General features: G+C 43.0%; 1 protein-coding gene across 1 annotated transcript; it reads left to right on the plus strand.

The window, feature by feature from the left end:
- Positions 1-9,992: 9,992 nt before the first annotated feature.
- LOC139317630 (vomeronasal type-2 receptor 26-like) lies at positions 9,993-14,013 on the plus strand. Its single transcript, XM_070944714.1, has 4 exons — positions 9,993-10,039; positions 12,307-12,400; positions 12,910-13,031; positions 13,260-14,013. Exons 1-4 carry the CDS (start codon positions 9,993-9,995, stop codon positions 14,011-14,013), a joined length of 1,017 nt encoding a protein of 338 aa, XP_070800815.1.
- The last annotated feature ends 4,566 nt before the right edge of the window (positions 14,014-18,579 follow it).

The following is an 18,579-nucleotide window of genomic DNA, read 5'->3' on the forward strand; positions in this document are numbered from 1 at the left end:
TGGAGTCTAATTCTGCCAACTGCCAGTAGTTTGATCCTGACTGGTTCAATATTTTGTAGTCTAATGGATTGTGAGAAATTGGAATTTATATCTTTCCCCACCTCAATGTCTGTATGATGCAAACTTGTGTCCTTTTTTTCCTTTATATTGAACCTATAGGATATTTTCTTCAGTCTCATCCTGAACTCATGAATGAAAATAATTGAAGGCTCTCTTAGTTGGACCAGAGTTGGAGTGCAGTAGGGTAGAGAATGTGGTGTGGTGTAGTGTAAGTATGGATAGGATAGGATAGGATAGGATAGGATAGGATAGGATAGGATAGGATAGGATAGGATAGGATAGGATAGGATAGGATAGGGTAGGGTAGGAAGGACAGGACAGGACAGGACTGGACAAGAGAAAAATAGAATAGAATAGAATAGAACAGAATAGAATAGAACAGAATTATACTAATGCCTTTACACATACATATATTTACATCTCTATTTCTCTTTATGGATCTAATGATTTTATTTTTTGTCTTGTTGTTCATGTGTTCCTGCCCCTACAAGTCCTCACATGTTTTGAAGTTGTTCACATATGTGACTGTCTCACTATCATTATGGAATTAGCCAGTTCGTCTCTTCCAAATCATATGGGACTGAATTTTAGTCTCAATTTAGTACTTAGTGTCCCCATCCAATTCTAACTCATGGCTGGAAGTCCCAAAGCTCTGTGAGCTGATTTGTTAGTATGTTGCACTTCCTAGTTTTGTCTGAAAAACATCTCCAGGAGTCAGATCTGTCTGGTCTACTTCAAAGATCTTGGAACAGATAGAGGCATTTGTACACAGAAAGAAGACACCCATGGAAGATGTTAGTATTGGAGTTACTGTTAATAGTATTGCCTGAAGTGACGTGCAAGAATCCTAGCCTTCAATGTGACTTTCGGAAGCCTCTTCCTATTCAGCACACCTATCATCAGCTTGGAGACATTAATATTGCTGGCATTATTTCTGTATACTCAACATATTCTGATCCCATTGATTTCAGTCAAGATCCTTCTCAGGGATTTCAAGATGGACTTCTGTAAGTATATCATTAATTTATTGTCAAGCTCTGAACCTTGCTGGTAAATCACATGATGCTTGAAATATTTTGCTCTAATGGCAAAAATGTCTGATAGAAACATCTAAAATAGGATGCCTAGGTTTATTTTATGTAAAGTTATATTTTATTTCAGTTTCCAGGTAAAGTTGAAATTGTTAAAATAGAGATCAAACTTCCATTTATAACAAATCACATCTAAATATCTATTAATATACAGGTATGTATGGCTTAATTTATGAAGCTGTTACTACCATTAAGGAAGGGAAAGCACATATTTCCCATGATATGTTTTCCCATTCTTTATTTCTGGTATCAAAATGTAGCAATTTCCATTTGCATTTAAGCCATTCTTTAAAGCTGCAGTTTTGATAGTGGGTCATTCTCACGTACAGAAACATAGAAATAAGAACTATTTCACACATTTCGCAAAACGTGTTGTATGAAAGAATTGTAAGTGCCATAATGTGAAGCAGGCCTTTCTTAATGTGCTGTTTTTAATTCTGTTTTACAGAATAATTTTTCAGAATTACCAGCATATCCTGGCTTTAGTGTTTACTGTAAAGGAGATCAATGAAAATCCACAGATCCTACCCAACATCACTCTGGGCTTCCACATTTTTAACAGCAATTTTAGTCCAAGCTGGACTTACTTTGTCTCAATGCTTCTGCCTTTCACTCAGGGCAAATTCATCCCTAACTACAAGTGTGGGATCACAAATACCTTGGCTGCAGTCATTGGGGCACCTGACATCTCTCTTCACATGGCAACTGTGCTGTGCATCTACAAAGTTCCTCAGGTTAGATTTGCTGTAGATAAACATTATCATTCTGCCATAGCTCCACAAACATCTATATGCTTCTCTCTGTAAAAAGGAGAGACCTTTCGGATAAATAGATATTACTTTTTGCTTGATCGGATCAGAATAGCAGCATGAACAATTGTAACTGAACAGACGGTGGGGATATTTGACACAGGAAAACATGCCCCTGTTGGAAGAAATATCTATCTAGTTCAGTTCCAAGCTGGGTGGAAGACACTGGAAACATGGATTTTAATTGGAAAGAGGGTGAAACAGAAGCACATGGGTGGTTCTGGACAGCTGGCCACATGGAGTTGAGAATGAGAGTTATTTATACCTTGTCCTGGGCCTTGCCCTTGAGCTTCCTGTTCCTGTGCAAGAACATGTATTCTATTGTCTGTTGTAGGGGTCATAGCTAACCCTGTAGGTTGTCTGAGAAGTTTGGTTAAAGCCTGAAGGATGATGCAATCTCCCCAGGTTAATTTGTAATGTGGTGTGCTCTGCTGCTAGATAATCCTCTTATGTCATGGAGAGTCATGTCTTAATAAGTATAGGTATAACTTTATTGTCATTTTACATGTATACATAGTATACCCATACAACAAAATTCACATAACACCCAAAGACCATGACCAACACACATAACAATCTCCAAACACACTCCCACCCACCACAAATTCCCCACCCCTCAACCACTCAAACATCTACACAACAGACCAAGTAATGCTGTCCAACAGCTCACTGATAATGGCCCTTTAGTTCATTGTTGAGTGCAATTATAGCTCTGGGATAAAAACTATTCAGAATACGTGAGGTCGGAGTTATAATTATTCGGTATTTTCTGCTAGAAGGCAACAGTAAGCAAGATTGTAATCCCATCACCCTGGAGTTTAAGATCTTTTGTTTTGTAGATAGGTTGGCTCAGTCCTTCTCAATGGGCACCAAATATCTGCTTGGGCAGGGAGCCGAAGCTCTGAGTTTCTGTCTCCCTTAAGATTTTGTATTTCTCTTTTAGGGGAAATCTTTTATTCTGCCTTTTTTTAATATTTCTCAAAATATTTCATTCTTCTAGGAGGAATGGCTTCACTCACCCCAATTTCAGACATTGAACTAAAGTTCAGATTTGAAATGTTGACAATCAGACTATTTCCAGAAAAATGTATTTACTGATACCTCAAGTGTGACATCTTGGTTTATATTTCCTAATAAACACAACTAGTTGCATAATTTCAGTATAAAAGGTGAAAGACACCCAAGGACTCAAATAAATATATATATTTTCAGAGGCTCACAGAGAATTTTGCAATTGCATATGTTTATCTTTCTGTAGTTGACCTATGGCTCTGCTCCAGTCATGGATAAAGAGACTCAAGCAGTTTTCTTCCAACAAATGTTTCCGAATGAATCCCACCAACGTAAGGGCCTCCTGCAGTTATTGCTGTACTTTAGATGGATCTGGATTGGAATTCTCATAGTAAAGGATGAGAAAGGAGAGAAATTTCTCCAGGAGGTACTCCCCACTTTTTCTGAGCATGGCATCTGCGTTGAATTCGTAGCAGAGTTCTCAAATGTAGCTTTTTACAGTGATTTTACTGATACCATAAGCGAAGGATTACATATATACCATGTTCTCATGAAGAGCACAGCCAATGTGATAATATTATATGGTGAAATTCAGTCCTTAGCAGGTCTGAGAACTTTCCTCCAGTTTTCAGAAGTGGAGGATATACCAAGGAAGAAAAAGATTTGGCTTATGACAGCTCAGATTCAACTTCCGTTCATAAATCTTGGGATATCCATTTCCTACAAGGTGCTTTATCCTTTGCAGTACACACAAAAGAAGTCCAAAACTTTCAGGAATTTCTTCAAATTCTAAGTCCAAAGAACAATCAAAATGATCATTTTCGGAAAGATTTCTGGGAACAGGCATTCAGCTGTTTCTTCTCAAACTCAAAAATGGAGGTGTCTGAGAAAAAGTGTACTGGACAGGAGAAGCTTGAAACCCTTCCTACATCTGTGTTTGAAACATGCATGAGTGGCCAGAGTTACAATATTTACAATGCAGTCTATGCTGTAGCACATGCTTTGCAATCTCTCTCTATATCCAAATCTAGAGAAGCAACAATGATGAAAGAAAGAAAGAAACATTTTCACAATCAAGTGTGGTGGCAGGTAAGTCTGTTACCAGGGTAGTGAGAAACCACCATTTCTCCATTGAGAGTGGAGACAGCAGACAGCGTGGGTAGTGCCCATCCAATCAGCTTGAAGGACTGAGCCTGCCAATTATTCTTAGTCCCGCCTCTGTTGCCGGGCAGCTCAGCTTTTGGCTCAGTCCTTCAGCGCTGGCTGGTGTGTGGGACATTCTCTCTGGCTAAAAGTCTCTTTTTTCTCTCTTTCGTGTTGGATTTTTTCGTGCTTTTTGACTTGGACTGTTTGACTGTGTTTTGGTAATTCGATTTGGACTTTGACTGCTTTTTCTGGCTGACTTGGACCGTCCTGACATCGAGTTTAGGAGTTGTGAGTAAAGAAATAGACCTTCGTTTATTTCGATCTCCCCTGGCTCTGCCAGGGGCGTGGGGGGTTCCTTGCCCTTATTTTCTGCCAGGGAGGGCTTTTTGGACATTGATCTTCGAGGGACATTCCCCCGGTTGCGATTCTCCCGCCCTTCAATCAACGGCAGTTTCGGCGGGCGTTCTAACAGTGGCGCCCGCCATTTTGAGCTAGAGGAATTTCCCGCCGTTGGGGGAGAGCGCTAATTAGCTGCCTGCGATCCTCCCTCTCTCAATCCCTGCCGGATCGCTACTTAACAGGCCGTTAAATTAAGTGCAAAGTGTGGAGGGCTGCTGGATTCTTCTGTGGAGCCTCGCGCCCCCACTTCTGCCTCATTGAATGTATCTGCAGCCTTCACTAATTACCTCGTGGCCTCTTTAAACAGACCAAGCGGATCGTTCGCTGCATCCTTGCAGCTGAGGAGCTTCGCGCCCCCCCTCCCCCTTCTGTGTTTCAGTGGCCCGAATCTGGAGGCTTTTCAAATTGCGCCTGGTGGAGCTTCACGCCCCCCTCCCTCCCTGTAGCAGAGATTTCTTGTTTTAGGCGCTGGCCACCATTGAGAATTAGTGGAGCTTTACGCCCCCACCCGTGTTCTTAATTACAACGGTCACAGGACTGTGGCCTTAATTTGCCTGATTGCTTGTTTAACTATTGCCTCCCATTATTTAATTTTTTAAACGGCCTCCCTCCCCCCACCAACTCTCCAGTTCGTGGAGTTGTTACGCTCCCAATTTAATCTGTTGAGCCTTTGGTTTGTAATATTAAGAAACAGTTTACACGAGGCCTTTTCTCCTGTGGAGTTCCTTTCGCTCCCTGTTATCTGTTCAGAATCGGATTGTTAATACACAGTCTGGTGCGTGGGGGAGGCGGTTCTTACAACCTTGTTGTGAGCTATGCCTAAGGCCCTTTCAAAGTCTAAGCACGGCCGGAAGGCCAGTGCAGGAATGGTTGGCCAATCAGACTCCACGTCTGTTACCCAGCAATCTACTATGGAAGATTCCAGGTCTCATTCCAGGACTTCTCAAGTATCACGTTCCCATCACAAGTCTTCCACTCGTGACTTGTCATCCTCTTCTTCCAAAGTAGAAAAACGTAGAGACAAAGTTTTGACCAGATTATGTGACAAGGCATGTGCCCAACTGCCTTCCCCCTCTCCTCAGCCTCCTGCTCCTTCTAGCCCTCCTCCAGTCACTGTACCCCATTCGCCTACTCCTGACCAGCTGTCTCTGCAAGACTGTCCAGTGACTATTTCTGAGGAAAATTTGTGGGGCCCTGGTTCAGTTCCTCAGCAACCGCCCCCTGATCCAGCAACAGTACAGGTGGTTCATTCGTCTGATTCTGTTCATGCCCGCTCTTTAGACCCATTAGTTCCTGCAGATCAGCTACAACAGATGATTGAGGTGGCGGTTCAAAAGTCCTTAGCCGCCCGTTCAGGCCTTTCCAGTCGACAGGGATCAGTAAGAGAGCCTTCTCCCTTTTCAGCGGGCCGTAGTGACGAAGGATGTTCACATTCAGTTCGCTCCGCTTCTCCTACTTCCTCCCATTACAGTCATCCTTCAGCCTTCATCGACGAAGGAGATCCTGATTCTGACCTGTCGGAGGATGAGAACCTTCCTCCGGATCAGCCTGCTTTCACGGGTCTCTTTCCTCAGACCTTGTTCAAATCATTGCTCTTCAAGGCTGTTAATACGGCCCGTTTGTCCTCTCCAAACGCTGATCCGGTACCTCCTCAGTCTTCCTCTGGAGCTTTGGACCCGATGTTCGCAGAACCAGCTAGGCCTATAACATCCGTTCCTACTCCTCCCCTCTTTCTGGACGTAGTGAAACGACAGTGGGAATCTCCGGCATCTGCTCCCCTACCTTCGTCTAATGACAAAAGAAACTTCCAAGTATCCTCGGATCTTGAGACTCTTCTTCAGATTCCTTCGGTGGATGCCCCAGTTGCAGCTCTTCTTCCTAACTCCAATGTTCCGGGCGAGCCGGACGAAGGTTTCCGCCCCGAGGAACGCAGATCTGATCAAGTTCTTCAAAAGGCCTTTCAAAGTTCCTCCTGGGCGATTAAAGCAACTACTACGGCATCCTTCTTCAATCGGACAACGTTGCTTTGGTTACGTCAGTTGCAAGAAAAGCTGGCCCCCGGAGATACTCGTATCAGACAAGACCTGAATAAAATTGTGGCTGCCGTTCAATTTTCAGCCGACTCTACTCTGAATGCTGCCAGGTTCTCCGCAAAATCGTTGGCTTCGGCTGTCACGGCTCGTCGTTTGTTGTATCTCCGTCACTGGCAGGCTGATGCCAGGCACAAGTGGCGATTGGCTTCGGTTCCCTTTAAAGGCACGAAGCTTTTCGGGGACGCTTTAGAACCCTTCCTCACAGAAACCAGGGACAAAAAGAAGGTGTTAGCAGCTGTTTTCCGGAGAGGAGCGCCCCGTTTCTCTCCTTACCCTTCTCGTTCTTACTCTAGAGGTGCGGATGGGGGGTCCTCCTCTTCTTCTCCCTTTCCCTCATTTAGGAGAGATGGGTCTTTCAGCAGGCAACGGGGGTCTTCCGATAGGTCTTTCAGAGGGCGTCCCTTTAACTTCAAGCGGCCCTTTCGAGGGGGAGGAGGTCGTTTCGCCTGTCGCCGTCGCTGATTGCCCTTTGGATCCTCCCATTGGCGGTAGATTGGGTCTTTTTGCCGCTGTCTGGGAAGAATCCACCTCGGATAAGTGGGTCCACGCCACCTTGAAATCTGGGTTGGCCATTGAATTTGTTGCCCCCCCTCCTCATTCCTTTGTTTGCTGTCCGATTTCTCGTAATCCCTCTAGGAGGTCCCTTATGGACTCATCGGTTCAGCATCTCCTGTCTATCAGGGCTATCCAACCTGTGCCTCCCGGTCAGGAGGGTTCGGGATTCTATTCAAGGGTGTTTCTGGTCCCTAAATCTTCGGGGGGGGTGGCGTCCTATTCTGGACCTTAAACGTTTGAATAGATACGTTGTGTATCGAAAATTTAAAATGCAATCATTAAAGTCTATTCTGGACGGCGTTCGGAGGGGCGATCTCCTCTCTTCCATTGACCTAACTGAGGCCTACCTTCATATCCCTATCTTACCATCCCATAGACGTTTTTTGAGGTTTTACTATAACGGAGCACACTACCAATATAGGGCTCTCCCATTTGGCCTTTCTTCTGCCCCCCGCACCTTTACAAAGGTGCTGGCTGCCTTGGCGGCTCAGCTCCGTCTCCGTTCAGTCCGCCTCCTGTGTTATTTAGATGATATTCTGCTGTTGTCTCCTTCTATGCAACAGGCTGCCTTAGATATTCGTCTGACGGTGGAGACGCTAGCGGCTCACGGCTTCTCTGTTAATTTGGAGAAGAGCCATCTCTTTCCCTCTACTAGGTTAGTGCACTTGGGTGCTCTGATTGACACTCATCAGGGCAAAGTTTTTCTTTCTCCCGATAGACAGGCTAGTCTGAGGCAGTTGGTTTCCCGAGTTGAGGGGAGTCGGGTGGTTTCCCCCTATGTCTTGTCTCAACTCTTAGGTAAGATGATATCCGCAATAGCTATTGTTCCCTGGGCTCAACTTCACGCCAGGGAACTCCAATGGTTTCTCTTGCCTTTGTAGAAGGCTGGCAGAGGCACTTCATCGAAGCCGATCCCTCTTCCTCCTGCGGTACGAAGATCCCTCCGGTGGTGGCGCTCCCCCGCTCTCTCGGCGGGTTGCTTCTTCCTCGAGCCCTCGAGGGTGGTGGTGACTTCAGATGCCAGTCTCCTGGGCTGGGGAGCCCATTGTCAAGGTCAACTGGCTCAAGGGACTTGGACACCCTCGGAAGCTCGACATCCCATCAATTGGCTGGAGCTGAAGGCCGTGTACCTAGCTCTAAAGTCCTTCCGCCATCTGGTCTCCGGGACCCACGTCCTCGTCCTCACGGACAACGTCGCCGCAAAGGCTCATTTGAACAAACTGGGGGGCACCAGGTCGAAGTCTCTTCTAACCCTGGCTGTCGCGTTGGGTGTCTGGTCAGAACGCCACCTGTGTTCCCTTCGGGCAGAACACATCTCCGGGGTACAGAATGTTCAAGCGGACTGGTTGAGTCGTTGGTGGATAGACAACGCGGAATGGCGTCTTCTCCCACTCCTTTTCCAGGAACTGTCTCTTCGCTTCGGCCGTCCAGTGATCGACCTGTTCGCGACGCACGAGAACTCTCAACTTCCACTGTTCTTCTCACGATACCCACATCCTCGAGCGGCAGGCGTCGACGCTCTTCGAACTCCTTGGCCGTCGGGCCTTCTGTACGCATTTCCCCCGACGGCCCTCCTCCCCAGAGTCATCCGCAAGATTCTATCCGAGCGAGCGGAAGTGATCCTTGTGGCACCTCATTGGCCTCGGAGACCCTGGTTTGCGGACCTCGTGTCCCTATCGGTGACCCCATCGTGGCGCATTCCTCTCTTGGACAATATTCTCTCGCAGGGCGCCCTGAAGCACCCAGATCCGGCCTGGCTCAATCTAACCGCTTGGAGGTTGAGCGGTGCACTTTGAGGGAGGTTCAAGTCCCGGCAGATGTTGTGCATACCTTGCTATCCTCCCGACGGCCTTCTACGGAACGCATTTACTCTGCCACCTGGCGGAGTTTCTGCAACTGGTGTACTCAGGCCGGTGTCTTGCCTCTACAACCGTCTATTATACACATTTTAATGTTTTTGCAGAAGGGTCTCTCCCAGGGTCTCTCTTCTAACACTCTCCGCCGACACATTGTAGCCTTATCTTCGGTACTTACCTGCGGTTCCTTGTCATCTCTGGCTCAACACCCTTTGATCCGTCGTTTTCTTCGGGGAGCAAAGAACTTGTGTCCTCCTGTTCTGCATCGCTACCCGACCTGGGATCTTCCTCTGGTCTTGCAGTCTCTTACGTCTTCCCCGTACGAACCACTTCGGACTACCAGCCTCAGACTTCTCACCTGCAAGGTTGCCTTCTTGGTGGCCATCACTTCGGCTCGCCGCATATCTGAGCTCGCCGCCTTGTCTACTCGTTCGGACCTTTGTGTTTTCCACGCAGACCGAGTGGTACTCCGTTTGGACCCGACATTCGTGCCGAAGGTCAACTCTGTTTTCCACCGAGCCCAGGAACTGGTCCTGCCAAATTTCTGCCCCCGGCCCTCTCATCCTCGGGAACGTCGTTGGCATTCCCTTGATGTCCGGCGGGCACTGCGAATCTACCTGAAGAGGACGGCTCCCTTCCGTCGTTCGGAATCTCTCTTTGTCTCCTTTTTACCTACCTCTCAAGGCAGTAAGGTCTCTTCTTCAACCATCGGTCGTTGGATTCGCCAGACGATTGCCACAGCCTATGATGTTAGATCCCTTCCGCGCCCTTCAGGCTTGACAGCTCACTCCACCCGCAGCGCGGCTACGACGGCGGCTTGGGCCACCCAGGCTTCCTTGCTGGAAATTTGTAGGGCGGCCACGTGGACTTCTCCCAGTCCTTTCATCCGACACTACAAACTCGACCAGTTTGCATCAGCTGAAGCCTCGTTTGGTCGTCGGGTCCTCCAAAGGGTTGTTGCCGGAGAGGACAATGCGGTCCAGCGTGACTCCCACCCGACATCGGGACAGTGAACTTGGGTATGTCCCACGCTGGCTGCTGTCTCCACTCTCAATGGAGAAGGATCGTTGGTCTTACCTGATACGTTCCTTCTCGTTGAGTGGAGACAGCAGCCAGACCCTCCCCTTTTTCTTCTTCAAGCTAGACTCGGCATTTTTCTATTTTTCTGTCTTTGGTTTCTTCCTTGTCCCACACACCGAGTCTGTCTTCCAGTCTTCGCCAAAGCTGGGCTGCCCGGCAACAGAGGCGGGACTAAGAATAATTGGCAGGCTCAGTCCTTCAAGCTGATTGGATGGGCACTACCCACGCTGGCTGCTGTCTCCACTCAACGAGAAGGAACGTATCAGGTAAGACCAACGATCCATCTGTAGTTGCAACATGTGTCCATGAACTCTAGCAAACAGTATTCTCCAGGGATATTGATGTCTGAAAATCCAAAAGTGAGAATAATGGATTAACTAATCAAAACATTCATATGCTGATATTAAAACTTTAAATGGCATTCTACAAAATTTCTTAGAATATGTTTCTCTCCATGAAATTAACCTCCTGTCAAGCCCAAAACCAAGAATGACAGATAGTAATTCTTCTAAGCTGATTTCTTCTTGTTTTACACCTATAGATAAAATCTTGTCAATCTGAGCACTTTACTATCTGTATCTGCAATTTACTCTGTGAATTATTTTCCTCCTCTTTCTTACAAACAAAATATCCAATCTGAATTAACTTTTACTTCCCATCCTGGGAAGCCACTTCCTTATCATTCCATAAATTCAGTCTATAAATAAATGGAAGGAGGTGATTATACTTCCACATGATATTAGAGTGATATCATCTGCATATCTGAGGTTGTTGATATTTCTACCAGCAATCCTAGTTCTCGCTTGCGATTCATCCAGCCAGACATTTCACATGATGTACTTTGCATATAATTTAAATAAGCAAGGTGACAATATATAGCCTTTTTGTACTTATTACCATATTTTGAACCAGTCAGTTTTTACATGTCTGGTTTTAACTGTTGCTTCTTGGCTGGCATGCAAGTGCCAGACCTGCCCCAATCTAATCTTTTAGGAAAGAAAGACCATCAACTCCATTTGGCTAAAGCAAAGAGTTCTTCTACTAAAGTTGCTGGTTGCTGTAATGTGAAGCCAGCTTTGAATTCTCCTGTGCTTGCAAAATACAAAAAAAGGTTCACCCACATCTCATTCTTCCCCCCACCTCTGTGACCAATCCTTTTCCAGCCAACCAGAGCTCACCAAGATGTTTTGAGAATGCTGAGATGTTTGCAGATAATCCACATATTTCTCAGGCTTGGCCTTGGGATGCTGGTACAAACAAGATCTGGCTGCTCTGGTCTTTATCACCTGTCATTCCCCTTCCTGATTTCCCATCACATACACCCACACAGCTTTATTGCCCTTCCCTCCTCCCCACCTCTTCCGGCCTTTGACGGCAGGAAGCTGTAAGGTTCCCAGATGAATCAGGGGGAACTGACATTAGCCTTCTCAGGTTACAGTTATGGTGGTCTGGTACTCCCAACACTTTAAGAACTTGCCATAGATTGTTGTGATCAACATAATCAAAGGCTTTAGTATAATCAATCAAGCAGAAGTAATGGTTTTCTTGAACTACGTTGCTTTCTCCACAATCCAGCAAATGTTGCCAATTTGATCCCCAGTTCCTCTGCCTATTCAAAACACAATTTGTACTGCTGGTCCTTCTCTCTTCACCTACTGCTGAAGCCTAGCTTGTAGGATTTTGGGTATAATCTTGCTAGCAAGTGAAATTAGCAAAATTACATAGTAGTTGTATGCATCCTAGTATTTGTTATACAGTATATTTATTGGAAGTGATCTGGCTTAAGTAGCTTTGAATTTAAACTACAGAGCTTAATTTTATTTTTTTGCTGGTTGTTTATTTTTCAATTTTATATTAATTTTATTTCAGTAGTCTGATATGTTACCTCAACCTCTGTTTTAGAATTATTGTTATGTTATTTGTTTGATACAAATATCAAAATAAAATAAAAATAAAATAAAATAAAGTGTTCATATTTTCTTTGTTTAAAGAGATATTCATATGTATGTTTTGAATATATGAAAAAATTCTCCCTCCCTTGGTTTGTTCCCCTCTGATTGCCTGTGTTTCAGGTTCATTCTTTTCTGAGAAGTGTCAGATTCAACAATAGTGTTGGTGAAAAGATCTCCTTTGATAAAAATGGAGAATTCATTGGTGGATTTGATCTTATCAGTTGGATCACATTCCCAAACCAATCTTTTCTTAGGGTCAAAGTTGGAGTGATAGATCCCACAGCTCCAGCACAGAACTTCTTCAATATTTCTGTAGATTCCATCACATGGCCAGTAGGCTTTAACCAGGTTAGCTTTTTGAATCCAGATTTATCTGCCTTCATTTAAGTATCTTTATTGATGAAAGTGTCACAATATCATCTCTGACTAACCTAGGTACAAATTTTCTGGAAAAGGAAAGATACCAGTAAGAATTATTTACTTTTTTAGCAATTGCTGTTGAATATTGAATTCTTTACTGGCCCTCCGTTAATTATGGACGATGATTTTTATGTTTTTGAAGTAAAACCTGCCAGATTTCATCCGTTTCCTGATTTCAAAATTCAGAAGTTGAGAAAACCAACTTTAACTAACTAGCACAGAAATTGTCTTTGAAGAGCAGTGATGATGGTACTGAAGGCCATAAATACAATAATTGTAGATATTTAATTAATTATTATTTCAGAGAAATTACATCTAAAGTTATGTCATCCTGCTATCCATCTATATTTTTCATCTATTGATTCCGTACTAACAGTATCTCTCCAAGCATTTCCTTTCCTCCTGTATCTTAAAAATTCTTCTCCATTCATTGATAGGCATTACCTTTATCTTTGTGTAATGATCCTTGTGAGACAGGACACAGCAAGGCCAAGAAAGAAGGAAAGTTGTTTTGTTGCTATGATTGTCACCTATGTCCAGAGGGGAAAATAACAAAGGAGAAGGGTACGAAATTTCCAAATATACTGGGATTAAGCCAACACTATGTAATTTCCTATATCAATTCACCTGCATTGTTTTCAGATGTAGATGACTGCTCTCCATGTCCAGAAGATCAATATCCAAATCCTGGGAAAAATATGTGCATTCCAAAGCGGATCATCGTTTTGTCCTATGAAGAACCCTTAGGGATCAGTCTGACTGTTCTTTCTCTTTTCTTTTCTTTAATGACAACTTGGATAATAACAGTCTTCATGAAACACAAGCACACTCCCATCGTCAAAGCCAACAACCGGAATCTCACTTATACACTCCTACTTTCTCTTCTCCTCTCTTTCCTTTCTGTCTTTCTATTTGTTGGGAGACCCAATACGATTGTGTGTCTCTTTCGACAACCAGCTTTCGGCCTCATCTTTTCTGTGGCAGTTTCTTGTGTCTTGGCCAAAACCTTTGTTGTGGTTTTAGCATTCATGGCCACCAAACCTGGTTCCAGATTGAGGAAATGGGTTGGGGGAAGGATGGTCAGTTTCATTCTTCTATCCTGCTCCCTTATTCAAATATGTGTTTGTGCTGTATGGCTGATAATGTCCCCACCATACCCAGATTTTGATACACAGTCAATGTTTGAAGAAGTCATCTTGGAGTGCAATGAAGACTCCGTCATGTTCTATTGTGTTTTGGGCTTTATGGGTTTTCTTGCTCTGCTTAGCTTCTCTGCTGCTTTTCTAGCTAGGAATTTACCTGACAGTTTCAATGAAGCCAAATTCATCACCTTCAGCATGTTGCTCTTCTGCAGTGTTTGGCTGTGCTTTATTCCAACCTATCTAAGCACTAGGGGAAAATATACATTGGCTGTGGAGATCTTCTCCATGATCTCCTCCAGTGCTGGCTTATTGGTGTGCATCTTTTTTCCCAAGTGTTTTATCATTGTGATGAGACCTGAGCTGAATGATAAGCACCAGCTCATGAAGAGAAAGCTTTAATAAATCTTTATGTTTGCCTGATATTCTTTATATATACATGTTGGAGAACTTCCCCACTGAATTTATAAAAAGAAGTGTGGTTAAATACAAATACAAATTTGTTTAAACAGGGAAGGTCTATGATTTTTTTTCTAAAGCAATCAGACAGAGGGAGGTCCCTGTTGAGAAAGCTCAAACTAGCCAAGGAACTGCTGATCCACTTCTAGAGAGGAATTATTGAGTCTGTCATCTGCACCTCTATAACTGTCTCATTTGGTTCTGCAACCCAAGAAGACAGACACAGACTTCACAGGATAATTAGAACTGCAGAAATTACTACCAACCTGCCTTCCATTGAGGACCTGTATACTGCACGAGTCAAAAAGAGGGCTGTGAAAATATTTATGGACCCCTCACATCCTGGACATAAACTATTTCAACTCTTACCCTCAAAACAATGCTATAGAGCACTGCACAACAGAACAACTAGCCACAAGAACAGTTTTTTTCCTGAACGCCATCACTCTGCTAAACAAATAATTCCCTCAACACTGTCAAACTAGTTACTAAGTCTGCACTACTATTAATCTTCTCATCGTTCCTATCACCCATCTCCTCCCACTTATGACTGTATGACTGTCAACCTGTTGCTGATATCCTTAAGATTTATATTAATTGTTTTCCTATGACTATCATTAAGTGTTGAACCTTATTATTCTTCACAAATGTATCTTTTCTTTTATGTACACAGAGTGCATATGCATCAAAGACAAATTTCTTGTGTGTCCAATCACACTTGGGCAATAAAGAATTCTATTCTATTCTGTTCTGATGCATACCATGTGTAGTCATAATCTACAAAACATGGGGTTAAATTAAAAGCTGGCCATATGTCTTCTTTTCAATAGCAAAGACCAAAGAAATCTCTGGCACAAAAATGTTTCTTGTAAGTTCATTTAATTTTAATTTAACAAAGTTAGAAGGGACCTTGGAGGTCTTCTAGCCCAACCCTTTACTCAGGCAGGAAACCCTACACCACTTCAGACAAATGGTTATCTAATCTCTTCTTAAAAACTTCCAGTGTCGGAGCATTTAGAACTTCTGGAGGCAAGTTGTTCCACTGATTAATTGTTCTAACTGTCAGGAAATTTCTCCTTAGTTCTAAGTTGCTTCTCTCCTTGATTGGTTTCCACCCATTGCTTCTTGTTCTACCCTCAGGCAACTGTGCGCGAGCGAACACATTGACAACTTGTTGCCGTCTGACAACGGCTTAAATAGGGAGCTGTCACATGGGAGGAACCAATATGAGTGCTGTGTTTTCCTGCTATTTGGCTGCTCATGTCTTAGCCAATCAGAGCCGAGTAGCAACAGGGCAGGTTTTGGGGAAGTCGGAACTGCGAGGACTTAACACTCCACATCTTTTTTACATAGTGGCAAACAAAACTGAATGCAGTATTCCAAGTGTGGCCTTACCAAGGCATTATAAAGCGGTATTAACATTTCACATGATCTTGATTCTATCCCTCTGTTTATGCAGTGAAGAACTGCCTCACTGGGGATTATGATGTTTTGTCCCAGAACAACCAGATGTTCAGATTGGATTTGGCATTTTTATTTACGTATCTTTTCCCCTTTTAAATGTAAATTTTGATTTGTTTTTAAATTATTGGGTATTTTAAATTCGTCTCAGCCAAATTATTTAATTCGTTTTTATTCTATTTTAAATTTTTGTATTTATGTGTTTTATTCTGTGGCTGTTCACCGCCCTGAGTCCTTCAGGAGTAGGGCGGTATATAAATCTAATAAAATAATAATAAAAAACAAACAAACATATCAAATCCTTCCCAAAGACCAGACATAGACAGATTTAAATATTACATGGTGTTATAGTTATCATCACCAAATGTAAGCTGCTCCAAGTAAAGCTGCCTTTTGCAATTGGCTGATGAGAAATTTATCAGCTCCAATGTTTTTTGCAGCCAGAATTAGCACTTGTACCTCTTTCTCCAATTTTCCTTCTCATAGTCATTCCATGTAATGCTATTATCTGTTACCCTGATATTTGTTTTAATGCAATGACCATGCAATGCTTTCTCTTTCCATGTCTCTTTTTAGGTTTTCATTCAGGTTTTTTTGTAGTCCATTTTGGTCTCTCCAGTACTCATTAGGTCTTCCTGATATGTTAACTTTAGTGCATCTTCTTTACTGTCCCATTATCATTATTTAATTTATTCAGATCTCCATCTTTCAAACTCAAGATGGAGAACAATCCTCATACTTCTTCCTCCTCCTAAAGGTAAAAGTAAAGGTTCACCTTGCACATATGTGCTAGTCGTTCCCGACTCTAGGGGGCGATGGTCATCTCCATTTCAAACTGAAAAGCCAGCACTGTCCAAAGACGTCTTCATGGCCATGTGGCCAGCATGACTAAACACCAAACGCATACGGAATGCTGTTACCTTCCCACCAAAGATGGTCCCTATTTTTCTACTTGCATTTTTTACATGCTTTCGAACTGTTAGGTTGGCAGAAGCTGGGATAAGTAACAGGAGCTCACCCCGTTATGCAGCACTAGGGATTCGAACTGCTGAACTGCCGACCTTTAGATCAACAAGCTCAGCATCTTAGCTACTGAGCCAGTGCATCCTCCTCCTATTTATGCATTAATACTCATCAATTAATTATGGTGATGATCTGACATGTTTTAATTATGTACATTTCCCAGAATCACAGGAAAATGAGATAGGTGGGTATATAAATTTGATAAATAAATAAATAACGCCACTCAAGTTCTACTTACCATGACTGTTTTTCCCTTATAGCATCCAAACAAAACCATGAGACTCCAGCCATCCTTCATTTTTATTTTCCAAAAAATGCCTCCAGAATGTTTTCTTATCCTCTTCCACCAATGTCCAATGTCTTTGTTTCTTTTGCGATACTTGTTAAGAAGTTTAAAGTCTGGCGTGTAGGCACCATATACATGCTTCTAAATAAATAGACATAAAATAAAGTTTGATCGATGACCTTCGTGAGCATTTCTTCCTTGTTAGAAGTTAAAGAAACTATGATTGCTGTGAATGTTATAGGAACTGTCAACCAACTCTAGAAATCAGATGTATAAAAATGCAGGGACCAGAACATAAATTGGGAATTGGTATGCCATAGTGTCTCGGAAATTTGCTTTTATTCACTTGTTTCTCCCCCTCATTCTCCTCCTCCCTTTTCCACACCTGCAAACTTTCTTTCTGGCTTTGAAGAAGGCAGATTTTGTGGGCCTTTCCCTGCCCTCGAGTGGTGAGTTGAGACATTTGTCAACATGATCTAAAACTTCAGGCAGCCGTCTACATACAACCACAGTTGGGACCCCAACATTCATTATTAAGTGGTGCAATCATTAAGTGAGGCATCATAGAACTGTGGTGGCACAGTGATTAGAGTGCAGTACTGGAGGCTAATTCTGCCAACTGCCAGTAGTTTGATCCTGACTGTTTCAATATATTGTAGTCTAATGTATTGTGGGAATTTGGAATTTATATCTTTCCCCACTTCAATGTCTGTATGATGGAAACCTACATCCTTTTTTGTTTATATTGCACCCATAGGATATTTTCTTCAATCTCATCCTGAACTAATGAATGAAATAAATTGAAGGCACTCTTAGTTGGACCAGAGTTATAATTGATTGATTTATTAAATTGGTACTCCTACCAGTCTCATTGTGATGTTTCACAAGTCTTCCTATGGGTCTCCAGAAAAAAATATTGATGATGTACCAGAATCAATCATGAAACTACCAATGACTATATCAAATAAATAACGATACATTAAAAAAAGTGAAGCAATCAACCCATGGTGAAAATGTCTTCCATGAAAGCTCACAAATAATTGTATAAAACAAGATGGAAGGAAGTGGAGTGCAGTGGGGTAGAGAATGTGGTGTAGTGTAGTGTAAGAATGGAAGGGATAGGATAGGATAGGATAGGATAGGATAGGATAGGATAGGATAGGATAGGATAGGATAGGATAGGATAGGATAGGATAGGATAGGATAGGACAGGACAGGACAGGACAGGACAGGACAGGACAGGACAGGACAGGACAGGACAGAATAGAATAGAATAGAATAGAACAGAATTACAGTAATTCCTCTACACATAAATATATTTACATCTTGTGGCTCATGCCTTCCTGCCTCTGCAAGTCCTCACATGTTTTGAAGTTGTTCACATATGTGATTGTCTCACTATCATTATGAAATTAGCTAGTTTGTCTCTTCCAAATCCTATGGGACTCCATGAAAATAGGAGCAACTGACACTGAATCATGGTATTTAGTGTCCTCATCCAATTCCAACCCATGGCTGGGAGGCCCAAACCTCTGTGAGTTGATTTGATAATATGTTGCACTCCCTAGTTTTGTCTGAAAAACAGAAGGCAGATCTGTCTGATCTACTTCAAAGATCTTGTTGCAGTCAGAGGCACTTGTACACAGAAAGAAGACACTCATGGAAGATGTTACTATTCATGGAGTTGCTGTTGATAGCATTGCCTGAAGTGACGCGCAAGAATCCTAGCCTTCAATGTG

Source organism: Pituophis catenifer, unplaced genomic scaffold (assembly GCF_029215685.1).
Source record: "Pituophis catenifer annectens isolate HBS135680 unplaced genomic scaffold, rPitCat1.0.hap2 SCAF_5, whole genome shotgun sequence".
NCBI lineage: Eukaryota > Metazoa > Chordata > Lepidosauria > Squamata > Colubridae > Pituophis > Pituophis catenifer.

What these genes read in the sequence shown, in the direction of transcription:
- LOC139317630 (XM_070944714.1), top strand. Translation starts at nt 9,993, where the DNA reads ATGCGGTCCAGCGTGACTCCCACCCGACATCGGGACAGTGAACTTGG. An exon ending in CATCGGGACAGTGAACTTGG is followed by an intron (nt 10,040 to 12,306) that starts GTATGTCCCACG and finishes ATCTTTTCTTAG; the next exon opens with GGTCAAAGTTGGAGTGATAG. An exon ending in GAGGGGAAAATAACAAAGGA is followed by an intron (nt 13,032 to 13,259) that starts GAAGGGTACGAA and finishes CTTTTCTTTAAT; the next exon opens with GACAACTTGGATAATAACAG.